The sequence below is a fragment of the Falco punctatus genome (genome assembly GCF_963210335.1).
Source record: "Falco punctatus genome assembly, chromosome: 1".
In the NCBI taxonomy this organism is placed as follows: Eukaryota; Metazoa; Chordata; class Aves; order Falconiformes; family Falconidae; genus Falco; species Falco punctatus.
In genome coordinates this window covers 21,893,113-21,920,014 of record NC_137580.1, presented here as the reverse complement: position 1 = coordinate 21,920,014, position 26,902 = coordinate 21,893,113, and the positions used below count along the sequence as shown (strand labels likewise).

Below are 26,902 nucleotides of genomic sequence, written 5' to 3'. Positions count from 1 at the left end.
ATAAATAATCCCATATTTTAAAACTACAGCCATAACTTAGAGGTCTCTTCTGAGCTCAAAACCAAAACTAAGTTTGAAGTTGCTATTAATAATTATGTAAATCTTAAATGCAAATCCTGAGAACATCTTAATTTCTATTGCCACAGCATGAACGAGTATTCAGTTTGCTAAAACTGAATAACTAATAGGGTATACTCAGATTTTGCTAATAGTGTTACAACTACCAGTGCCCCAGAAGGGAATAGTGGTGGTAATGATGAGCAGTGAGGCCAATGCATCAGCTATTGTACTTGTGAGCCGGCATGCCAACTAGAGCTGGTACTTGTGGTACAGATGTCAGCAACATCTTTTGATGAAAATGTATAACTGTTTAATCTGCCAACACATTCCCATGCTCATCTCCCTCCTGTAGTTATAAAATGATCCAAGTTTTGGAAAGGAGAGCAAAATCACGCATTAAGGCAGTCAGTAAGGCACAGCAGTTGTGGTGCGCTAATAAAACATGTTGAATATCTGATGCTAAAAACCTCTCTGGGTAAAGAAGCCACATTTACAGTAATTAAAGAATACTTTTCTGTGTTTTATTTATAATGAGTCAATAAAGTGTATATTGCATGGAGAATACTTTGAAACCTTTCCACTAAGCTGATATGACAAAATGCCACCACCGACATGTAAATGAAGTGTTTACTTAAATACTCAGATGCATTGCTGAGTGCAGGCAGCAGCAGGTCCCTTAATGGTGGCAGTGACATGCTTCAAGTCATTAAGTAGTTCTGTGCTATTTTTCTAAGACCCGAGAGCCTTAGGAGGACAGGCACACATGCACATTCTCCTATTTTACCTCTCTACAGCAGTAGCAAATCTGAAACTGGTCAGCGCTAGATCGGCTGGGCAAGAAAACCTGGGACAGCAGTGTGGAGGCCATTGGGATGAACAAAGATATAAGGTACCAGCAGGTCCGGAGTTTGATTTTGTAGAAAGGTAGCATGTTTTGTGCCAGCCATTGTTCAGTATCTCATGGTATTTATAATGAATGATCTTTCTCCACCTTCTCACCCTCCTTGAATTACCTTTCTGTGCAGTGGACACTGGCATGACTGATTCCAGCTTTACTGTGTAGATGGCCACAACCCAGCAGCATCCTACTTTAGAGTGACTCAGGGCCTTGGGCTATTTTTGTTTATTTTTCTGTATTACGTGTGTGTCCAATTAATCTCCAGAAGGAGTAACTACACAGGCAGGTCAAGATGAAGTGAGGAGAATACTGAAGTTCTGTCTCCGAAGTTGCTCTCTAATCACAGATCTGCCACTGGCTTGTTATATGACTCCAGGCAAGTAATTCCATCTCTCTCTACTTCTCATTTTTCTCAGGCTCTCTGTCCTATATCTTTAGTCGGTAAGGTTTCCTGGGCAGCAGTTGCTTAGCATTATGTGCTTGCACAAGGGGAAAACAGCCTGGACTTTGAAAGTTACAGATACAAATACATAATTTTGTTTTCCTTCTCTCTACTCATTCCTCAGATGCTTCCCCATCTCCCCTTCTCCCAGGGACCTCTGTACTCTCCTAATGGGTGGTGAAACCTAAGAACCGGGTAAGCTCGTCCGTTTGGTGTTGAAATACCGGCAATGGAAATTGGAGTACTACTATACTACGCCTACACCAAGAGGGGTGGCTTGCCTTACTCCACAGCTACCTCATGGCCTGTGGCAGCTGGGACTGCACCGTTCCCAGTTTTCCCACTGACACTCCCATCCTCTGGCTGCTGTAATGCTTCCTCCTCTGCTCCAGATTAGATTCTCAGCTTCCCTAGCATCACTCAGTGCATGTCACCAAATGTGGCTGAATGGGTTGACAGCTGAAGATTTTGGAGCTGGTCTTCAAAGGTAAGAAGGGTATGGTGCTTGGAAAGGAGAGCAGGAGGTGTCTCCCTTTAAAGTGAGTTACTGTATGGTTTTTCTTGCCTTAGCAGTACTAGGGAGCAGCCTGGCTCAATATCTCAGAGGGAAGCCTGAAGTGGTGTTGCAGCCAAATGGGGTGGGGGGGTGAGGGGGCAGGGCAGGGGGGGATAAAATTAAAAAAAATAAAAAAAAGGGGCAGTGTGCTGTGGAGTAATGGAGCAAAGGAGAGAAAGGAGTCATGAGGAGATGTAAAAGCACCTAGTCCTTCACAGTAACGCAGTGCAGGTGTGCAACTTGGTACTGCACGGAGTGTGAAAGGAGCAGGGTTTCAATACAAATTCCTTTTCATCTTGTTTTCCTTCTATCATCCCTCCCGATTTGCAGACCACTGAGATAGATTACCCTTACAGTCATAACACAATCTCGTGCATCCCATTCAAACACCTCTGCCTCTTCAGAGGTTATGAGACACGATTTTCCCAATCTTTTATATTTCATCATACATATCACACTGGAAAAACCTTAGTAGATCTTCTGTGCTGTCCTGTCTTTTGTGGAATTACAGATACCTTAGCAGCTACTTTGCCTCCTTTATAACCCTAAGATTTACTACCACAGAAAAGCACCCAGGGCATCTATGTATTCCTGAGAAGCTCATCCATAGCATATCTTTGCCCCTTTGGATGCTGAATTAGACGCTGGATGCTGAAATGGTGGAATGAGTATTTCCCACTGCTCCACTGAGTCAAAGTGTTATTTAAAAAGGGCATGTTTAAAGCTAGGTTTTAAATCCTGTCACCTATTTAACTGCAGCTACCTGAGAGCATGAAGTTCCTTCTTACCTGTGTGGTAAAATTTTCCTGAAAATCCAAGGTTGAAGGTAAAATTTGCAACCTGAGTGCGCAGTAAATTTTGAGTCTCTAGTAAAGCCTGAAATAAATAAGAAATTAACATGCATTTAGAAAAATGAATATTAATTTTTGGAATGCCTCATTTTAAAAGTTGTGTCCAACTGAGGAGATACAAAAAAGATCTTTTTAATGTTTCACCTTTTATTTTGGGTTCATTCTTTTTTATAAGGCTATTAGAGTGAGCTTAATTTGCTCCATCAGAGGTTGATGGTCTAGCAATGCCAGTAATAGTACCTAAGAACCAAAGTAGGTCACGGCTCTGTAACCTGGACCACTATATACATTGTTTGCAGTGATCTGTGGCAGGACTTGAATCCAGCCATTCAGAGGCAGCAATATGCTAAATCACTAAGTCACCCATGCTTTGGGTTATTAATAAAGCTTGATAAAAATGTTCTTAAAACCCAAAGTAAAATTAGGAAAGCTACTTGCGATCCAGATGTGGAGGCGTTGGGATTTACTTACCTGCAGAAACAGGTTTTGATTGTGTCTGAATACCAAGCTCAGGCTTAAGTGTAAACGAGCAAAACACCAATTTTGACCTATGGCAGAAGTGAAATCCCTGTTTATTTTTATTCTCTCCTCCAAGCGAAAGATAAGACCAATCTAAATGAAACGGAGGAAAAGGGTATTGCTTATAGAAGAAATAGGTGTAGTCTCTGCACCTATCCATTTTTTTCTTGGATATATTTCCAGCCACTAGAGAAAGAGAAGAGATGGCTCAGCCTGAGTGAGCTATCTACATTTACTGTTAGTTGTCAGCTCTGCACTGCTGCTAAAGATAGCCCTTGCTGCACAGATATCTGCCCGCTTTCAGTCACCAGCCCACATAATCTGGACGTGCTACATATATGAGATGGATGGTGCATTTATCTCCCTATTGGTCCTGCCAATGTTGAATGGGTTGTAAGCTCTCTTTTCATCAATTTTCCATGTCTCCATTATGTGGCTCTTGAGAACTTTCCCATTATCTATTAATAACGTTTCTATTGATCGAATGTTCATGTTCTTGCACAGTTCAAAGACAAAATGAATGCAGTGGTTTACACACAGTCTGAGTCCAGCTAATGTTTCCTTTCATTTGAAAAAAAAAAACAAAACAAAGTCATATTTTATATTATCATTAGTAATTTAGATTTAACATTACAAGAAAATAGTTTTACCTTTTTGCTCAACCCACTGGTCTAATTTAAAACAACAACAACAAACTCTACTTGTGACCATAACCCAAAGTATCTCAAGTCCAGCGTAACTGAGAGCAGGGCTGAAGCAGCTGAGATGCAGCCTGATGGCTTGTGTGATCCTAGACCATAGCAGAGCTGAACTAAACCAGGTCAGGTTTCTGTGATCTCGTGATTTATCATGTTCCCTTGGTATTGCAATGGGTTGGGAGGTGCTGTCGGGCGCTGTCAGCATTTGCTGTGGGATATTAACTTCTTAAAGGTTCTGACTCCCTCCTAATTGTGCAGCTATTTGGGCACTGTGCATGCTGGAGCACAAGCCTCTCCCAAAGCATCGTTTGCTAACAGTCACCTTCTAAAGAGGCATCATTCGGGTGCCAGGCAGCTCGGCAGTGTAGTACAAAAGATTGTCAGACAGCATGCATCCGCCTTAATTTTTAAAATAGAAACAATTTGTGGGTGTTAAGGAAGGTGTAAAACAAAGATACTGGTTAGCAGCTACAACAGTCATCAAGAAGATTCCTTTCCTTGCTGAAGGAAATAAAGTAATCTTGTGACAGTAAACCTTGTGCTTTAGCATTAAATATTAAGATAGCAGTATGGTTTCCAGCCTGTGTTGCCAGACGTTCAGTAAGTTGATTATTTCAATCCTGTGACAGTTTCACATGGGGGACTATATTTACATAACGTATAACAACTAAATGTTCACGACAATGTAAAAACCTTAGAGATCTGCACCACTGTTAGCTAAGACACTAAGGAAAATCCCCAGTTGGTAAAAACTGGCGCTAAATTGACACCATTAAAGTCACAAGCATAGAGTATGAGTCATTATAATTTAGAACATAATTTTCCAAGCTATCTGGAGCATTTTATATACATTGAGAAAGACTGATGGGCTGAGCAAAATCAATTCAATATTCCTTTGAGGACAGAACATCTTGAGAAATTATCATCATTTAACATACAGTATAAGAAGGTACATGAAACAAATGTCATTATATCACTTCAGTTTTTCTCTCTGATTTCCCTCACGCTCACATCTCAATAAGATGACAGAACCGTGGGACAGGCAGAAGCCTTCCAGCCCAGTGAGGTCTCATTAAAAACACAGAGGGAGGATTAAGATGTAAATCCTGTAACCTGCAGTGTGTCAAGCATTTTTTTCTGTCTAAAGGGCAAACCTGCCACTCAAGCAGGATTTGGCTTGGTCCTAAAGACTTTTTTTAAATTGCAATTTCCATATATGCATATTAATTTATATAATATGCAGCTAAACTTCATTTTCATGACCTCACCTAGTTTTAATACTAAGAAGATATCGTCAGCTAAATCAGTCCAAATTTATTTTGTCACTACTTGTCTGTTTGTGGGAGATAGAGGGTAATATCTTCTACACCCTTAGTATATAAAAAAACCCAACTAAATCTCTGTATAGGTGATTAGTGTCTGCCTTCCCTTTTTAAAATAAATATGTTTTAAATACTCTTCCAGCAGTGAACATGCCTGTTTGTGAGGACAGCTGCAAGCAGTGCTGCTGGGGCAGCTCTGGGATAGTGGAGCTGAGCATCCCTGGCATCCAGTGCCAGAAACCTTTCTGGGGTATGTGCAGCCTTCATGCAAGGTGGAAGCTGTTTATTTTAATCTGAAGGGGTTTTGCGGGATAGAGAAGGGCTATTGAATTTTAACAGCTGGAAATCGCCAGGTGTGAACACAGCTATTCATGCTCTGCCAGGTCCTGCCGTGCTGTCCCCAGGTTCCCTTAGCAGCCTTTCTTCCCTGGGGGCTCACCTGTCCCTGTCCCCATCACCTGCTGACCCTCAAGACTTCGCTGTCTTTGCTGAGGGAGAAACGGTAAGTGCTGCCCACAACTTCAGCAGAAGGGAAATTCATATAGAGGAATGTGGATTTAAAAAACAAAAAAACTCCACGCATGACAAATCTTATTTTGTAGAGAAGATTTTTCTCTTGGATATTTCATCTGACCACAGTATTTAAGTTCTAGCTGCCAGTGTGTCTTTTCCTCTGAGTCAGTGGGATTACTTTTTTTTTGCTCTGAGTACCAGGGCTTAAAAGAGCTGTAAATGGAGGAAAGCTACTTGCATGTGAAAATACAATTAGCATTTCCCATTGAACTCATAAGGGTGTGTTAAAGCAACAGCTGGAACCCACTGTTGAATTATTTTGGGGCAGTTAAATAGATCATGCTAAATAGTTATTGTTCTCCAAGGAAAGACCCATGAAGCACACCTGCACACAGACAAGCAGGTATGTCTCAGTGCCAGGCTAAGCAAAGTGTGGGGGTTTTTAAGGTAATCCGAGCTGTTCTTTCAAATACAAAACCTTAATTGCTTGGAATCTCTCAGAACTTGCGTGTTTCATTTTATTAATTGATTCTTTGGTTTGTCAACGAGGATCCTCTGTGACATCGCAAGATACAGTTTCTTCTTTATATTGCATTTACATTCAGCACTCTTTTACATTAATCCATATAATTATCTTTTGTGAATTTGAAGTTGCAATGTCTCTATTTTTCATAATTGGTGCATCTATTAAGAAGAAGTGATATTTTCCTGCTATGTCCTTGTTAATTATAACTCTATCCTTCACTTACATAATAAACTTTTTGGGGCAATTTCTGCAGTAACATTTCATGCCTAATAGGAAGCAATTTGCTTTCCTTTATTAAGTACATTAAAACTTCATGCCCCAGACATCATTGACTGTAAACATTTGATTCTGCTCAAATTTAATGCACCAAGGCATTTCGCTCTGCCATATTAGGTTTATTTATGTGCTATGTTCTGGATTGTTAGCTGCTAATGAGACTTTGGCTCTTATTGCTCTAAGGCCTGAACACTAACCTCATTTTAATGAGTTCATTATTTGCTGCCTTCTGAATGGAAGACAACAAATTTTCCTTTTAATTAAAGGTCAAAACACCTCTGGCTAAGGAAAGTGTAGAGGTTATCAAATCCTTAGAGAAGGTAAAAGAAAGACTTTTTCTGATTTTGATGCCAAGCATGGACAGGCCAGGCTGAGGTAGAAGGTGTTTCTCTGGGGACCAAAACTCCAAATCTAAGCTAAGTGATAACAACGCTCAAACATGGTACTAATCTTCCCAAAGCATTGTTAAAAAACAAAAACAAAAACGACATAAAAACTCCCACAACACCAAAAAAAAACCCCAACCCTGAAAGTCAGCCAAAGTAATTAAAGAGGCTTTACTCCTAACCCAAAGGTCTGTGTGGATCAATACTACTGCTAAAGCATGAGCCCTTCTTTGCATGTGCAATTATTTATAGGGTGCAGAGGACAGATGCCAGATTAATTGAGCCAACAAAAACTATTCTCATATTTCTTATCGGGAAAAGTGAGGCAAACATGATCAATATCGGGGGCTGTTTGCATTGAGACCAAGGTATATTCAACTGTGGGTTTATGCATGCAAATGCAGGTATAGTCAACTGGTGATCTCTTTCTTTGAAAATAGAGTGGAAACTTTAGTCAAACCAAAAATGGATTAATTACAGGAAAGAATACATAGATCTTTGTCCTTTGTCTAGCATTTTATACCTGGTCACCATGTTAAAGGCGGGCTAACAAACATTGATTCTTGTGCCTCTTATTTGAGAAGCCGCTCCTGTCGCAGGTAATGGTGTTGGAGACAGGAAAGGTATTTGGGAAAGAAGGGACCAGTGTCCAGGAGAACAGCTAGTGAAAACTTCATATCTGGTTTTGGAGGGAAATCCTAACCATCTATGAAATGCAGATGTTGTTTAGCATGAAAACTGAAATTCTTAAAATGACCTTGTAACAGCTTATATGTTATTTCTGCAAAACTGAACCAGATTCCTGACTCTTGCAGGTATTTCAGGGACATTGCCAGAAATTGCTGAACATGCCCAGGAGCATCAAGAGAAGCCTAGGAGCGACCCAAGAGTCACTGGACTCAACATTACCACAGTGTGCAGCAGAAAGCCTAACGTTTCATTCAGGCTCCTGGTCATACGTGTGGCCTTTCAGAGGCAATATTGTGAATATGAATTTTGGAAACCAGCAAAAACTCAGGATCTTGGAGGTTCCTGTCTCTGTGGCAGGGATCTCTGTGGTCATGATGCCCACGGTCCCCTGTCTATGAGGCACTCCAGTAGGTGGAGCTGCCCAAGGAAACGTGATCCCAAGTTCCTACATAGTCTGTCCAAGAGGACTGCACAATGTGGAGGGCAGATGAGAAAGGATATAGCTCTTCCCGCAGTTTGGAAGATCAAGGGAAGGAGGGGAAGTTAGATATTTCAGCTTTTCAGTGTATCTATAATTTGCTGTCATCATGAATTATTTTATTTCAACAGACTCATTCTAGGAAGTGCTTCTGGCACGGGAGGATGTGCCAGTGTATGGCATCCCAGGGCTACATGGCCAAGGTTATGTTGCCCCATCACTGTCTGAGGGATATGACTGAGAATCTTGTCAAAAATGGGATAACTTGCCATTACTCAAAGTCATCATTCATTTGGGAATGGATCTTAGTGCTGGGTAGTGATTCCACCGCTGCAGGTTTTTTTCTGACTTAAAGTATATATGTATATATGTATATATGTATGCTCACTATATACACATTACTATTTATTTATATGTACTGTAGGCATAAAATATGTGCAAATTTATAAACGTCGACCTTCTTTACAGTAAATCTTTCTATACATGATGTTTATACATACTGCTTAGTAAACAGGCTTTTTTGTCTGGGGCAGGTTGGCCAGAGAGGCTGCCCAATCTCTGTCCTTTGAGGTGTGATCTGATCGAACTTTGAAGTTACCTCCGCTTTGAGCAAGGGCTTAGCCTAGATCACCTGCAGAAATCCCTCCCAAGCTGAATTATTTTAAGATGCAATTAAAATTTTCCATTTATTTTTTACTTCAAGACAGTTCTGTCAGGCTTTTGTGGTACACAGTTATTATTAATACCAAGAAGTCTTTTAATGGATTCCTTAATTTTTGTTCGTAACATCTGTCCTTAATGCTTTTGCAGTTATATAGCCCTGGGGTTCATTCCCAAGCTGTTCTGTGCAGCAGTTTGCTGGTGGTCTGTGGAAAGTTGGAGGACTACAAAGTAGTAGTTTTGCTCTTGATTTCCGGCTGAAAATTTGTAGAGAAAAAAAGCAAAGAATACTTTCAGCAGTGTTTCTTTCTGCTGTGAGCAGCTGCTGTCAGGATGTGATTTTTGATTGCTTCTTCCTGCTTTTGCTCCCTCCCTGAAATCTATGCTAGGAAAAAAAAATCTGACAGTGCCTGATGGAGTCTTGGTAATCTTCAAAGCCAATGCAATCTTCATAGGACTACCATGAAATACTAATAATCACAGTGACCATCATAGGGATGGTGTGAAATAGCTAGTCAATTTTTTTCTGGCAGGAAAACTGAATTAAAAAAAAAATAATGATGTCTAGCCTGACATTACTGACAGAGTCGCTGCAAGACCAGGACTCCAGGTTCTTTAGTTTCCACTTTTGCTTTGGAGCACAAATTTCTGCCAGAAGGGGGCCATTCAAATCAGCTGTATCTGGACTTCTTAAAACACAACTCGATGAGGAATTTATAAATCTGGTGAAGCCGAGTCATTGACTTCTGTGTGGTGAGGAACTTGGCTCACTTCACATGCTTATTCTCTAATAATATAGTGTAGGAAGTATAAAGGATCCAATTATTGACTTGCTGGCTAGTTTTTGAAAGGAGTTTAGGGGTTAAAGTTATTCGTATCCTTAATGGGAATTTGAAATCACATGTACTGTTTACCCTATGCCAAACCTAATTGGAATAGCTGTTAACCAGGGCCTCGGATCAATGGGCAATGTCAGCCCTCACAGATTTACATTCCCTCTTCAGACACTTCTCACGCAGTGCGTTACACCAGCGGGGTAAACCCAGCACTGGCTGCAGACCATCGCCACACGCGGCAAAGCCAGCAGGGCTTCGGCCAGTGCCCTGCCTTCCTGAGATACAGGACTTTGTTTCTTTTTGTATTTATTTCTGTGAAGTACTATGCTAATCCATATTGCTATATAAATAATTAATAGGAAGGTCTCTGATGGTGCTGAACACAGCCAGCTCTGTCTGCAAATCTATTTTTTATTATAGAGCTATTACTTGAGTCTGTTCAGCATTTCCCTTGAGTAGCTGTCTTAGTGTGAGGTCTGAGAGGATATGTGGGTTTATTTGAAGCAAGAAAAGAAGTTATGTTTTGTGCTCATATGCAATGTTTATTGTAAACAGAAAAAAATATTTTTCCTTTATGAGCGCAATACCCAATTTATCAGATCTACTTCTGTTGCTATTTTGTAACTCCATCCTAAAGTCAGAAAACTGTCAGGAGTTTAATTGCATTTAATTCAGCACAGAGGAATGCATCTGTTCCAGGAAAGGTTCAGCTAGTTTCAGCTGAATGAGATGAATGAGGTGATATTGCACCAAATTTACTAGCTCCTCATGACCAACCGGCTAATAACATCACTTGAGCACACAGGAAGTGGCTTTTGGTTAAGTGTTATAGAAGAGATGATGCTACAACAGTGACACAGATGCCCAAGCAGTGACAGAACCTTGACTGACTGCACGACGTGTGGGTGAACAGATATCAATAGCCATGGCAATTAATCAGTCTCTCTTCTTGGAAAAAGGAATTCATAGCTGACCCTCTCATACTTGTTAGAAAATCTATCAATGAAAAGCTCAAATGAAGAGCAAGAAAATGGTCTAACAAGGCAAAAAGTATAAACTAGAAATAAAGAGCATTAATAAAAAGCAGGGTTTATTTAACCAGGGCCGCATGGATAAGCCAGTGCAATTGCTTCCAGTTCTCCTGCTGTACCTGGGTGGAGAAGACCGAGGGCGTTACACACAGTGGTGAGTAGTCATGGGACCTGCCACTGGTACTGTAGGAGCAGGGAATGGCTGCAGTGGTTACCTGCAAGCAGCGATTGCTCTTCTGTGTTGGCATTATCTGCCGAAAAGATTTACAGCCTATTTGGGACATCATTGAGAGTCTTTAATATAAATGACTACTGATTTTGAGGGATTTTTTAGGAATACTAATCAATCCTGCTGACAAATCCTGGAAGGGGAAAAACCAGTAGGATGCCCAATCTGAGACCGGGTGGTGATTTCCCTGTGGCCGTGGCAGGGAGGGGGAGCCTGCTGGCACTAGCCCGGCTGCCTCCAGGGTCCTTCCCCACAGGCTGCATGCAGCAGGGACCGGAGCCGGTGGCACTTTCAGCAGGTCTCAGAGCATATTTCTTATCAGTTCTGATTTCTCAAAAACTTAAGCATTTTCAGCAAAAGAAATCTCTCAGAGAAAGGCTATTCAGGCTTGGGAATCAGGAGAAGGTAATCTGCCAGCTGTAGAGAAAGGATTTTTGGTCCAGTTTTTAAAAACGAGCGTCATGATCAGGAATGTTTAGTCTGATTTAAATAGCTCTCCCATGTTCTCCCAGGCCACCTGCCCACTCAGTGGAAAACTGTGGTAAGTATTTTGCTCTCTGAATGAGATTACAAGCCAGGCACAGTGTCCTTCTTGCAAGGGCATGGCCCCTTCTTTCTTGTTTGTAATGTGGCAGCGATATCAACATTAGCAATACCACAACTAATTGTCTGTCATTTGAACCAGAATTTAGCAGCTGTAGTAAGAGGTCAGCTTTCTGAAAAGGAATTGAACATGATACCCTTCAGCCTTTCCTCTCCTGTTGTTGCAGACCATGCTGGAAAATATGCTGAAATGTGAGATTTCCCCACTATCTCTCCCTTTTAATCTGTTCAGCTGCAACGGTTTGGTTGCCTCCAAGCAGAGTCAGTAAAGGCAGCCCTTCATAGTGAGATGCTTGTCTGAAAAACAGGTTGAATCCGTAGCTTTCTCTGCTGGTTCCTTCTCCCCTTGGACATAAGGGTCTATTTGTGTCATGCCTGGATCTACTGCTGCACTGGGGTCCCATACTCTCCCACCTCAGAGACCGAGTTCATGGCACATCTCAGCAGTGGGATGCCACCCCATCACTAAGCTGGTTTCTCCTGGCCATAGCCTGCACCCAATGCAGGCTTGGAATGACAATTTGGAGAAAGAGCTGGTTCGTGCTTCTCTTGGCACGGAGGCAGCCAGCCCTGTGCTGTGGTGTGCCATGAGAGCCTTTCCTCTGCCAAGACGAATGTCCCAATCCTTCACGGAGATGAAGGCTGTTCTCTTTGCAGTCTGATAATTCTGCTGGCTGCTGCCTGGGGAGCAGTGAGTACATCCTTACAGTGTTTTCTGCTGTTTTCTACTTCTTTCAGAGGCTGCGTGGTCTCTAAAAAGCAAAAAGCCCCAGCTCCCATGCTCCTTATGACTGCAGTTCTGCTTGGCCAGCACAACAGCCACACAGAGGAACAAAGAGATGCTTCTTGCATCTTGCCCTGTACCCAGGTCTGCGCCAGGCAGACGGGGTTTGTCTGTGATTCTGTTGGAGGGTTATTAAGAGGGAGGCCAGAAAGGCAAGAGGCAGAACAATCATCTAGCTTGAATCAATCACCAAAAAACTCCCTAAAATCAGTATTGAACAGGAAAACCATCTCAAGGCTTTAAAGGGACGACGTCAAGATTTAAAATAGTATATTAATTAAAAATTCATGTTCAGCGATCACGATCCTGTTGCAGCAAACTGTATTGGTGTCAGTCATTGTGCTGCACATCCCTAACAGTGAAATGGAGACTGGTATTTACAATTCCTCTCAAGTAATATTTAGGTTGTGCCAAAAAAAGATTGTAGTCTCCTCTTCTTTGGCACGATACAAATACAGAGTAAAAGATAAGTAACATCAACAATGCATTTTCTTTTAATTGTATATGCTACCTTTCTTCCCCTTGTTTCTTGGTTGTTCAGAATTGCTTCCTTAAGCAAAAAAAAACAACTCAACAACAAAAAGCCCCCAACTTGTTATAGGTGGGCACTCAGTTGTTATAAATTATTTAACAGTGGGACTAATGGAGGCTACCTTATTTATCTTCTTTAATTTATGGATTTGGATGTACTAAGGTTTAATCAGGGTGGTTTTCTGCTCTTTTACTGCCCTTGGAAATCATTTACTTTGGTAACTTGTCATAAAAATAAAAAATCCTTAAGGTTCTCATCATGGAAATTTATCTCAGAATCCTGAACTCCTACCAGCAATCTCAAATTTCTACTTTAAATTTACTGCTTAAAAACTAACCAATGTATATGCTTTGTGGTGGAACTAAGCTTTTTTTTAATGAGATGATGATGATATATTGATGATGAACTGAGATGATATATTCAAAATTCAGGTCTGTCCTTCAGTTTTCAGAATGGGTGTGTTTGGGCGATGATGGATATAACTAGTGTCTTTAGGAGGGTACCTTCACGTGTTTGAATGAAGAGCTTCTAAAGCTTTTGGACTGGGAGGGGGAACAAGGAAACCACAGCAGCTACTGATTTCTCTGTTCCTATTCCTGCTGTCAGTGGTAAAAAAATGGGGATGTACAAAGGATCTGAAAGCAGGACAGAGCAGAAACATGTCTTTCCTCAGCATTTTTTTTTTTTTTTCTGTGAACAGGTATTTTGAAACTCATGCACTCAGTGTGCAGACTTTTCCAATTTTGTTGTCTCTCCTACTGATAATCACTACTTTAAAATCGGGAAAGGGCTGTCTTTTAAATTATGGTGGAATATTTCTTGGCTGAGTTACAAGTAACATACCCATATCACACAGTCTCCTCTGCATTTATTTCCAATGACCTAGGAGGCCTTCTATTTTACAGAGAGCCCAAACTGTAGTTCATCAGTCTGTTAGTTTTATAGGTCCCCTTTTATCCCTAATGGATTGCTGTTAGACACCTAGCTGCAGTCTGTAAAAAACGTAATAGTTAGAACTGGAGTCCTTAAAATTGAGTAGGCTCACAGAAATCTCTGCCAATGCAACATTTTTCTTTGGCCTTGAACAGAAGTATGGCTAGCTAGGAAATTCCAATCACCCAGCTTTTCTTGATGGCGCTGTGTAGACTTCCATGTTTTCACTAGCTATTTTGGAAACTGGAGGTTCCAATAGCTTGACAGGTAAGGATGTGTTTTAAAAATCACTGGGTTTAATTTTTGCTTTTTAATATTTTTGAGATATTTGATACTTGTCTAGCAGAGCTTAACTTTTTTGACCCTTCTTCCTTCTTTGTAATGCTGTCTTGCATTATCTAGGGAGCTCACTTCAGCGTTTTGACCGTGTTTGTTAACTGCAATTGGAACTTTCTGTAAAATGAAAAGGGAATTGCAAGGCAAGTGTTCTTGCTTTACACCACACTCACCGCTTTTACCAGAGGTCAGACTGCTCCTGCCACCTCCACATCCTTCAAGTTTAGAGGGAGACAAAGCCTGTTTTGTCCTCAAGGATGGGTTCAAAATCCCTGTCCCACAAAATCCTTTTGCTTACCACTGCTTCCTTATCCTTCCCAGCTTGAAGACAACATAGTAAACTGTCCAGAGAAGGAAGCTGGAAGATCCAAAGCAAAATTGCAACACCTGTGTTAAGTTTCTACTCAATTCTCTTGAATAGAAACATCAAAGGCTGGTATGTTCTCTGATGAAATCAAGCCAGATCGCCAAATATGGCTGACAAATTTTAGATCAATCATTTCAGAAGTTCCAATAGGTTAGTTTTTCATAAAATGAAGTAATTTTAGGTAAAATTGAGAACAAATCTCTCTAAAAGCCAGAGGAAATGCTTCATGTCATAGATGTCTCGTTTAAAAGTATCACCACACCTTTCCAAAAAGTGGGAAAGTTATACTCAGGGCAACACTGAAGTACTGCCTTTCTTCAGATCACTCTGGATTAGAGACTTGAAAAAAATCACCGATCTGCAACCCTTGAGAAATTCAAAGGATACGGTGTAATTGTGGAAAAGTATGGAGAAGTCTTTCAGCCCTTCCAGTGACTTCCTAGGAAGGAAACATCTGATATCAAGGAGCCTTCCTACCTGGCACCACAACCCAAGGCAGATCCAGAGGCAGCAGATAAATCCAGTCTTCTGCTGGCTGTGACAGATGAAGCTGGATGCCTGGATCACTGGATGAGTTTCTATGCCCTGTGCTATTTATGTTGTCACACCAGATTATCCCAATGGTTCCCTCTGGCACTCCCAGCATAACCTTGTGTAGGTGCTCGTGGCAAGCCAGCCTGTTCCAAGACTGAGTGGGGAGGAGGACTGGCTGGAAAAGACCCTGAGCAAGGACAGTAGCTGCTCCCTCATCCCATCAGTAGCAGGTCTGGCAAGGAATTGCAGCCACCAGAGAGAAAAAGAGGGTCTGGGTGAATTTTGTACCATGTGGTGGAGCTCATCCCTTTCTAGATATTGCTAAATCATTCTTGGCAGGGATGACTTATCCCCAGGACTTCTAAAAGTGCTTCTGATAAACAACCATTTTTGGTATTGGAACACATTGAATTTCCCCAAGTGCTGCACATCTGTGAAGTATTTCCTGTTAGGAAGGTGTATGCTTGCACTATCTTCAAGTTCCTCATCCCTGATTTTTGAAATTACACAGGACGAATGCTGTGCTATGCCGTAAGTACACAAAGTGAATTATCTGGAAGGGAGTGTAAACATTTCTAGCAAGTGTTTTTTAATCAGAGTGTTTACTGATGTCTTATGACATGTTTTCTTGGCTGCTTTCAAGAGAATGGAAACATAATTTTGAATTTTTTTATTGTTTTCCTCAACTTATCATTTGTATGAGAACACATTCCTGTGTGATATAGAACCTTCTACAAAGAATAGCTTTTGGTGAAAAATTCAGCCCACAACCTAGAAGAAGGATATGTCTTCCAATCGTACTGATGTCTGATGACAATAATACAGTGAAAACCTGTGTCTATAATGTTTGTAATCCTTTCGTAAGTCTCACAATAGTTTAAATTTTTGGGGTTTCTCTGTTCTCACATATAGAAGAGTACCAGCTGTCAATCTTTATGGTGAATAAGTTTCTATCACTTATGAACAGTGAAAAAAAGCTAAGCTGATCAGCGCATTAAATGTTTGCATAGTATTAGCTCAGCTCAGAAAACAAAAGATGTACAGAAAGATTGGTGGCAGGGCAGGTGGGTGTTTGTGTTGTTTTTTGTTTAAAAAATATTCTTATTTCAAAGCCATTCACATGCATTTTGGTGGCAGGAAGAAAGTGGCATTATTGAGCCAGTTAACTTTTAAACCTAGTTGCTTTTGATCTTAGTCATTATAGGTAATGAGTTTCTCTCTAAATATTTCCATTGAAAACTGTGTAGCTACTTGTAAAGTACGAATCCATGTAACTTAGGATCACTGAACTGAGACAAATATGTTCAGCAAAGTATTAACCTTTTAATTACAGGTGTAACACTAAATTCCCACTCATTTCTGAAGTGAGAGGTTCTATTACTCTCCTAGCTGTGCGGGAGTGCCATAATATTATTTTATATGGGAATAGCTGTTTAAAAATCATAAATACTGGATTGTTTTGATAGGTTTTACTTGGCTTATGCTCTGCTACCCAAATGGGATTATTTGAGAAGGTGTACATTCAAATCCTGAAAAGAATTTGTAACTTTAAGATGAGAAATCGCTAAAAGATAGGTAGTATTTTTCCATTGTGGAAAATCTTCCTTATTCCTCAAGCTCTTCTATGGGCTCTGCACTCCCCCTTTGTTGCCCCCTCTCTCCTCTGCTAGCGTTTAGCACACCTCAAACTTTTGCTGTCTGCGTTTATAGCACCATCAGCCAGCCACTGAAATTACTAAACTCAGAATATTTTTGTATGATGAGTATCGGCTGGGTTTGATCAGTTTAATGGTCAAGGAATATTAGAAGATTGGTTTTAACCATCCTACAATGAGCTCTCCCCAGCCCTTTGTGCACAGGTAAGATCTACAGGCACATAACTACATCTTTATATATTGTGATGAACATTATTATGATTATTATTGTGATGAAAGAAATGCCTTTCACATTTACAAGCTCATCCTTACACTGGCATAGCACAGAACATTGTCCAATATAGCAACAGAGGAAAGCAAGGACAAGTATTTGGGAAAGTACATGAATCAGCCCAAAATTTCCCCCCACACATTTAGTCAGTTAAACAGTTTGAAGTGATTTTACTCTACCCTGGTGCGTGTATCAAGGGATACACATGCGCCAAAGGGTGTCCAACCAACACCGTGCTGCCCTTCTGTACCCCCATGGCAATGGGTGGGCTTTGTGTTGCCTTCAGACAATGCCCAGTATACAGAGGCAAGCTGGCCATGCCCCTCCCCACCCCCAATGATCAATAATAGTCAAAGGATAATAAACTCCCTTTTCTAAAAGCAGTTTCTTTTCCCTTATGGCTTAGTCCACTGTAGCATCAACTATGAACAGATGGGGGAAGAGAAGGAAGTTTCCTCTTACCCTTCACAAAATCTTGGAAGGAGAGACAAAGAGTAAATTGACAGTAGGTAATTTTACATCCAAGTTTCAGCCGAGATCCTGTTCTTTGGAAATTTCTAAACCTCACTTAGGCATCATCCTAAACTCCTGAAATCAACAGGTGTATTGTCAACTCAAAACGTTTCCTTACATTAAGCAAACAAATGACAAGGTGTCACTAGTCTGAGGCTTTGCCTCTTGTTGCTGAGCTTTGAAATGCAGCTGCTGCCTGAAGGCTGAGACTAAATCCCCTCTGCTCTTTAGCACAGAGCTGCTCTGTAACACCCACCTTGCAATATTTACAGCAGTGATGGGTAGCTTTTATTTCCTGATAATGTACTGGCAGCATGTTCCCAGTTACAAGAGAAATAATAGTGAAAGCACATGGGAAACCTTATTCCCTTTCCTAATAACAAATACAGTGGAATTACACTTTATAATACCACAGACATATTTGTTTATGATGCAGATAAATCTTGGGATATGTTACTAGAAAGACACATGCAGAGCTTTTTTATTAAAGAATTCACATTCTGCAGCTGAACCTATTTTTTACAAAAGAAATGCATTATTATTATTATTAACCATGCAGAGCATAGCTTCAGCAGTTCACACTTATGCCTGAAGCTTCATTAAAGATTTCCTAAATTAATAAGATTATAGAGTATTTAGTCTCTATTAATTATAGATATGTATAGATTGACGCTTATTTATCCATATATATTCAACTAATTTCCAAACATCTGTGCTAATTTGTCAAAAAACCTACAGTAAATATTATTACAAAGGAGGTCTTCAGTCTTTATAGCCCTTAGGGATTAAATATTGGAAAATGGAGAGAGCACAGCCCTAATCCAGGGTCTGCTTTGATCCTCATCCCTTGAGCCTCTCTCCTGTGTTGTTTCATCCCTCACCGGGCTGTTTTTCCCCTGGTACAACTTGCTGGCCATGGCATCTTACAGCCCCTTTCTCATCTGGGATTCCTGCCTTTCTTTTCCTCTCATGCATTCACAGCGATAAACCAGGTAGAGGTAGCGGGGTCTGGCCTCTCCTTACATATAGCTGTTGTGTCTGTGCCTATGGCTATAGGGAAGGGGAGCACCCAGGCGCTCCAGAGTTGGCCAGCTGGGTCCAGGGTCTGTCCCTCTCCAAGCATTGAGATCCTGGTCAGAGCTGCCCTTGCGGACAATATTTTTGAGGCCAGAGCCCTTCAGTATTGAAATCACTATCAAAACTTTAATTCATGAAAACAATCCTGATCTTGGCTTTGTATCTCCACTATAAATGAGCAGGCTAATGTACAGACTTAGAGACTTCTGAGGAGTTTTAAACCCCAAGGAATGGAAAATTATACTAAGATTTGCCCTGTTAAAACAATTGCATCTCAACCAAAAAAGCACTTGTACTTTCAAGAATCACTGACAGTTTTAAGAGCCAATATTTCATGAGTTTGGGGGAAGGCAAGCAAATATGGTATGCTTTCAAATATGCAAATTCAAACATTCTTTGAATTCTTCAAACATTCTAGCAGCCTCTACTTGAAGGTCGGTTGTTTTGAGGTGAAAAACATAGGTCCTCGAAGCCTTGATTCAATCTGACTTTGATTCAATCTGATTATATTGAGACAGTTCAAGTACAATATTGAGACAACTTTCAGAAATTGCTTAAATGTTTGTATTTTGGATTTAATAGGTTATGTAAAAGTTACATTAATAATTCTTGCTTTTACATAAAATGAAGAGGCAGTAAAAACCTGAAATACCCATTTCTGAGGATATTTTTATATTTAAAAAGTCTCTTAGTTAGTGAGAATTATTTGCTTTTTTAAATTCCTGAAAGATCACCTATTCCAAAACTACATTTAATTATGATCTTTTGGAAATTTTTTAATATTCTTCAAACTGCCCATTTTTCCTTTAGCCTGCCAGAGCAGACGAGCTGGCAGAATATAAATTTGTTTAAATCACATTCTGGTGGAACATTCTGCATTTAATAAATCAACATTTTTCCATGGGAAACTGTTTCACTGGAGAACTCCAAATTGATTGAGTAACAAGAATGTAAACCCCATTTTCCCCTGCCTTGCCACTTTGCCTTTTTGGAAGGATTTTTCACCTGTTTAGTCCAAGGATAAATTGCTAAACAAGTTGGAAGGAAGGAAAACTGAAGTCCTAATCTCCAGTTCTTTGAATTTCACCATACCTTGGTCATAAAGTTTTGGGAAGGAGGTACTAGTTTAAATATATTTAATTTGTGAGTTTTAAAATCATAAATGCAAAAATGCCAATTAAATGACTACATCAATTAAAAAAACCCCAAACTCTCACAGATAACTAATTCAGCCTTCTCCAACCGGAAGTGTTAAAAATAATGTGGATGTCGTGCTAGAGAAGCTGAGTGTATATCACACCACAGATCCCACCTCTGTTTGGGTGCTCTCTGGATGAAAATGTGAACAGCAGATTAAGAGGGCCGGTAAGAAGAAAGAACAATAACAATAGAAAAGAGTCAGGTTTACAGATATTTAAAGAAACTATCGTGGCTTGGCAAATGGTATTTATAATTTGTGCTTCTGAAGGGGGGGTGAGTGGGAATCATCTGTGGCTTTATTGCCTCAAGAAAACGTCTTATTAGGGACTAACACAGAGGTGATGTTTTGCTAATCGAGTATATTTTGGGGATGGGGAGGCATTGGTTTCTTTCAGGTGTAAGTTAAAACCAGCCAGTCACTGATTCTGCTTTTCTAAAATGAGCCAGAGGTGGGATAATGGCTCTACTGCTCAAATTTAATAGCCTCAGAAAGGAACAGGCTATTCTAACCTTCACCAGCTTGTTGTAAGTCTTACTGCTAATTAAACAAAAAGGGAGAATTTTTTTCTTTTTAAAGGAATCCAGGACTTAGGAGACTCTGTCACACAAAAAAAAAAAAAAAAAAAAAAAAAAAAACAACCAAAAAACCAAACAACAAATCAAGAAAAAAATAAGTTTCACTCAGCTTCAAGAATTTCAACTTGTTGAAACTGCTTCTCTTCCTGAACTGTATCCACGTACACGTTAATCTATCCACAGAACAATGCCTGCGAGCTCCATGGACTTGGGATCTCAACAGGCAAAGTCACTCATAAAGAAACCATCAGATTTGAAGGTCACCATCTTGCCTTAGTAGTCTTTCTGTGCCGACCTTAACTGGAAATATAAGAGCTTTTTATCATATGCTATACTTATCAATGGCAAATGCTGGAGTTTTAAATCAGAAAACTTTAATATATGCAATGTGTTGCAATAAATCAAATCCTAATGAACAAAAACACTGAAAAGCTCTGGAGTGCTTTTACTAATATACTGGTTTGCAGGAAATGATGAATAACTGAATATTTCATGTTCTTGCTAATTTGGAAAATGAAATTCTATTAAGATAAAAAAAAAATAATTTCATCCTGGCATTTCTTGAGAAAAATTCTTAACTTGTATAAAATATTATGTATAAAATATTCTAACTACTGAAATTCTAATTTATCAAATTTAATATTTCCATTACAAATTTAGAATTTTTTCCACATGAAATGACATGTTGAAATCACTACATAGTCTTATAATTGCCCGTAAGACCAAAAAATTATTTTGTATTTTTTTTGGAGAAATGAATTAGTAGCAATCAACAATCATTTTAATGTAAGTATTGCAGAACTAGTGAGGGTTTTTTTTACAATGTCATGTTCAATAGTAAAAAAAAGAATGTGAAGGAAATACAATTTTAATAAATGAAAAGGCACTTACACAGTGAGGTCCTACGCAGATGAATCTCCAACAGTTAGAAACCCTGATTTTAGGACCACTGTATATTCAAGCACAGATAGAAGACTAATTGTAAGGAGAAGTATTACTTTATTAGGACGATGTTTCCAGAATAAAAGGTTGTCACCATAATAAAAATGTAATGTGTGGCTTCCTCTCTGTGGGTGATGATACTACAGGCAGTAGTCCTCCAATTACTTTTGCTCCTTATCTCTATGAAAATCTCCACAGAAACATTGCCTTGTGAATCTGGCCCAGAAGGAACAAAGTTTTATTCCTCTCAACCCCTGTATTTATGTAGTAATTGTGTTTGCTGCCTGCAGAAAATGATTACAGTTGGATACAAAGCTATGCTACATCCATGTACATGGCTTGGAAAGGGTACCACCGTGCATTCAGAACAGGCGCCATAAAAGGGATGCATAGATAGCAGGGCTAATAAATGTATGGATAAGACATTAAAGGCCACAAAATTATAATGAAGGGTAAGCTAAAACTGATGTTGGCATCTTGCTGCTGAACTGAGAATAGGCGGTGATGAAGAAGCAGGGGGATTTACTGGAGAACCTTGCTGCTGTGAGCACGTGTGCAGCAGTAAATAAATGGGAGCTCTCCCAACTGGCAAATGAGAAATCTGTACTGGCAGCCAAAAGGCACGAAAGAATCATAGAATCAATCATAGAATTATTTAGGTTGGAAAGGACCTTCAAGATCATTGAGTTTAACAGCGAAATGGCACAGACTAGAAAAGACAGTATAGATCTAAACCCAAACATAGCTCTGCTTGAGTAAGAGTCTCTCTGTGAGGGGGTTCAATAGGAGCAGGGCAGAAAAGAGTGATCTCTGCAAATGGAGTCGGGGTGCCCTGTACAGCAAAGTAGGGGATTGCGTTTGAGACGTGTTAACATATAACCCTTGCCAGGTGCTTCCAGGTATGCATGCAGCACACAACAAAAAAACCAAAGCAATCTCATGAAATTCCTAAGCAAGGAGGCTCTGGGAGTCTGTGGAAGGGGAAGACTTTTCAGGAACTTCCCAGCACTATGGTGTCCACATTTTCAGTGTTCATGTGAGCACAGACAAAGTTTCATGGGTGCTGCAAAGTGCTAGCCCCAAATAATGTCAGCACTGTAGTGTGTCTTGGTATAAATTTTCCAAATCACCTCTAGTATGGAAACAACTGAGGTGATTGAAACAGAGCTTTATACTTAGAGCTAAAAGTACTACCCTGCTCTCTGAGCACATAGAACAGGCTTCCCCTCCTCCCGGGACTCCGGCAGCAGCACGTGCCATGATGATAGAGAACAAGGCGATCTCCCACATTTTTCTGGTTCAGCCTGCTATACATCTTGGCAGTGACAAAGAAAACCACCCTAAAACCAGCTGAAACTATAACAGGTACTGAAACCTAACAGTGCAAATGGATGGATCAGCACTGGTTCAGTGCTAACCTGGTGTGCACAGATGTTAGCTTTTCAGGAGACTGGCATCTGGATAGTCAATCATCTGCAGTTTATTACCATCGTCCTTTGAAAGCCCTAGCAATATGCATTGCCACAGGGTCTGGTGTAAAGCAAGAGACTGATAGACACCACGTGGTGCCTGAGACTCCTAAAGGTGCCTGTTCACAGAAGCTGGCATTACAGCTACGACAGGTGTACCTACTGGACCTTCCCGAGAGGTCCATTAAACACCAGCAAATAATGAAGGGTTTACGCATCACTTACTATTGGTGCTCTTGGTTTTAAGGTGGAGAGCCCTCACATGTGTCTCCACAAAGGGTTGGAGAGTTGCCATTCCAATGATCACAGGTCACAACCTGATGATCAGGTCTAACTAGGCAACATCTGATGGAAAACCGCAATGCATCATACAGTGTTTTATTACAGCTTGTGCTTTCACAGCAAACCCTGACTGCTTTACACGATATTACCTTCTTTTGCTTGGCCAGTCACCAGAATATTATCTGGTGACATAAACATAAAAGGCAGGATGATTTTCTCATCAAATTTGTTTCTTTGTGTATGCGCTCATGATAATTGCAAAAAATCCCCAAAAATTCTCTGATGCACAGACATTCCCTTCAGCAGTGAAATAACTTTAATACTGTCACAATTTCAAATGTTCAATGAAATAATTCATTTCTTTGTTTATTTATTAAAGTAGCTACACACAGTCATATGAAATCTCCTAAATAAAATAGTTTCTTACAAAGTGAATTTCTCCAGATGAATCAATGTGTTTGTATGCAAAGCACTATTCTCCAACAAACCCTGCTGGAAGCAATATATGACTCATTCTGACTATTCCAAGCTATGCATGACTCACGTTGAACGATGGAGTCGAAAGGTCATTTGTTCTTATGTCTCTGTAAAAGTATTTGGAATCTGTATATGTCTAGAGGAAAAGGAAACCCTTATGAAAATTGTACAGCCCTTTGGGAAAAACCTAAATCTTCTTGTAGATGAATGTGCAGCTCACTAGAAGCAATGGTCACATCCTAGGTCTTGACCAAAGGCATTTTTTCTGAAATGAAGCAGGAGGTTTGGCTTTGAAGGTTATCCTCTTATCTGGTATTGCAATCTGCTTACGATTTACCAGTTTTGAAGTTCCATGTGCTGACATGTGATGTTTACCTTCAGGAATGATAATTAATAGACAGTGTCCATCTACTGGAATGTAATTTTGCACTAGAGAGGGACACCAAGTCCAGCACTTGAGGTGCAGCTCTTCCTAGGCTCTTATTCTGCCCTCTGCATAAACTGGAAATTGGTAACTTTTACCTAAAAGCCCTTAGATTATTCTGCCTGTATGGAAAGAAGACAGGTGGAGATATACAACATTAGAAGTAAAAGTATTAACTGAAGGCACCTGTGGACATATTCATGGAAGAGACAAAGAAGATCATAAGATTTAATTTGTGTGAGTGTATGTGTATATAGGTATATGTGTATATAGATAGATAGATAGATCTGTCTAAGGATTTTAAATCAGGCATAGGAGAAGATTTGTTTCCCTACTACTTTATGATACAGAAGTGAGCAGATTATAAGATAACTCTTGCTAAATATTTTAAGTTTCACAGTTCTCCTTTTCTCTTTGAGATTTCTCTATTACCTCATCTGTTTGTCCGTCCTTCCATCTATCCACTCTTTTTCTGAACATCGCCCGTTATCAAGTCATTTGAATAATGTCAATGATACTGAATTGAGCTTTTGCTCTAAGTGTTGATTCTTCTGTTTGCATTTGGATGACAAAGGCATATTTAAAGTTACTTAAGTAACACTGCTACTAAAGTAACTGCATTATGTATGGAATTCATGGTAATGTGTTTATTGCTGCATCAAGTGCTTTTAAGGCAATAATTATAACTGCTCTTAAAGTTTGCATTGGATAGCCTTTCTAGAAAGGTATTTGATGGCTTCATAAGTGTTATTTTGCTATACAGGAAACAATTATTATTTCTCCTTTTTAACTAATATGCATTGTCTTAAAACTCAGGTTAATGTAGGTCTCTTGAGAGGCTGATATAAAGCAGCCATGTTTTTTCCTTCCTATGATTCCCTAAATGTTATGAAAATTATTTATATTACATTAAATGAAGCTAAGTTTAATAGAGTACCATGTATATCCTGGAAATATAACCAGTATGATAGAACCTATGACTTCAGAATTATTTTGTAGAAGGGATTAAAAAAAATCAGTACAAATCCAGGAAATTAGTGGAAGTGTAGACAAAGGAATGTGTCACAAGACAGTGATGCTGCGCACAGGCTGTGAACACCAGATATTTCTGTATTAGGCCAATGACTAAAAGCCCTGCCTTTTCTATATTTTAAAAGGTATTGTGCTGTTTTCTAAAATTTCAGAACTGTTAATATTTTTCAAAATTAAGTTATATTTAGTTCTTACAGCCAGTTAAAAAGCTGGAAAGACAAAGGGTGATTTTTCTGGGGTTTTTAGTTCATTTGTTTTGTGAAAGATTAAACTTTTTTTCTTGGGGAAAAAAATTCAGATTTGTGATAAGTCTGTGGTGGTTGTACAAACAATATCAGATTGCACTGCTTGGAGTCTTGTAATCCTGCAGACAGAACAGTTTGCTCTCTGGGACAGGAGAACACCGACCGAGTTTCCAAACATTCACAAAAATATTGCTTGGCCCATGTGACAGAGGTAGGCTTTTAATATGGGACACATGGAAGGAACTAGTGAAAGGGCTAGAAACTTATACCTGCTAGAATTTATTTTCTGGCAAGATTGTATAGAACACTGTCAAGACCTACCATATCTTCAGTGGGAAGATCTCTCATCTGGAAGATGAGAGAACCCCAAATCTATTATAATTCAAGCAGGGTACTTGGATAGACAGTCAATTCGCCAGGCGCCAAGGAGAAAAATAAATGTTTTGCTGATGGCAAGGGAATTGTGGGGTTTAGCTACATCAGTACTGAAATTCTGAATGAAAGAACAGTTTTTATCGAAATGAAAAAAGTAAGAAATGCTTTGTGTGATATATCTTGACAAGGCACTTCAGCAGTATTCAACACAAATTATTGCAGAGAATTGGGTGATTCAAGAGACCTGAACAAGGAAAATATTGAATGAACTGTCATCTCTGCTGAAGTAGAATGGAGTAGACACTCCCATTTTGTAAAAGATTGTCTGATTATTAAATATTTCTTATAATGCCTTCTCAGCTGCTTTTTAAATTAATTTTTAAAGTCCTTAAGACCACCCAAAAGTAGGAACTCCAGAATTTTCTTTGTTGTGTTCTTCACTGCCACTCTCAAGTGCTTTAAAAGGTGACATAAGGGCAACACAGCCTATAATGACTAATGCTTGGCCATCTCCTCTAGCTTCCTATGCCCATACATCTTCTGGTTTTAATTTTTCCCTGTATTGTCCATTGGCATGGCTACTTTACTATCAGGAGTTTGTTATTAAAAAAGGCTACGGGGATGACTATAGTATCTCACATTATCAGCAAGGAAGCGATCGCTGTTCACAGCTTCTGCTGAAGTAAAAAGCCACAGACAAATGAACGATAAAAAAAAATGTTTGCTTCTAGTGCCTATTTATGGCACCAGGAGTTTCAAATTTTGCTCAAGCACTGAGGATTTTGGACATTGATATGGAGTAAGTTAAGTAACTGGATGCAGTCTGAGGTATTGGGCTGCTGCAACTTCCATCATCATCTTCCCTACAGTTGGGTGTGAGTGTACAATGGGTACAAGAGTAGAGCACCCAGAGAAATGATTCCTAGAAACCTGAGTTAGAAATCCAGGTACCGACTATAATCCTCCCCGACTCTTAATTCTGGTCTTGGCCACTGCTGGCAATTTTTTCACAGAAAACTGGGCGTATTCCGTGACACTAGATGCCAAATTGTGCAAAGGGATGCAGAACTGTGCTCTTGTCTGTTGTTAAATAGAGCTTCCTCATCCACACGCCTGGCTTGGGTCCATACCACCAACTCCAAATGGTACGAGAGAGAAGGCATTCCAGCAGAACAGAAGTAGGAAAGAGCACTGGTCTACAACAGTTTATTAAATTCTTTCTTTCAAGGGGCATTTAGACTTCGCACAGGCAGGCAGGGAGGATGGTCTGCATGCAGCAGCATGAAGAGCTTTACCCACCCTGT

General features: G+C 39.8%; 1 protein-coding gene and 1 long non-coding RNA gene across 6 annotated transcripts in view; one reads left to right on the top strand and one right to left on the bottom strand.

Moving 5' to 3' along the window:
• The window catches only part of LOC308058201 (bifunctional heparan sulfate N-deacetylase/N-sulfotransferase 4), a 161,941-nt gene that overhangs the window by 57,503 nt on the left and 77,536 nt on the right, over nucleotides 1-26,902 (bottom strand). For all 5 annotated transcript variants that reach the window (XM_080373614.1, XM_080373612.1, XM_080373616.1 and 2 more), the window contains one exon: nucleotides 2,745-2,832. In XM_080373614.1, the coding sequence (XP_080229740.1) occupies nucleotides 2,745-2,832 (88 nt within the window). The remainder of the gene's footprint in view (nucleotides 1-2,744; nucleotides 2,833-26,902) is intronic.
• LOC308058202 lies at nucleotides 2,864-8,343 on the top strand. The gene is made up of 2 exons (XR_013925727.1): nucleotides 2,864-5,848; nucleotides 7,863-8,343. It is a non-coding gene; the product is annotated as an uncharacterized lncRNA (long non-coding RNA).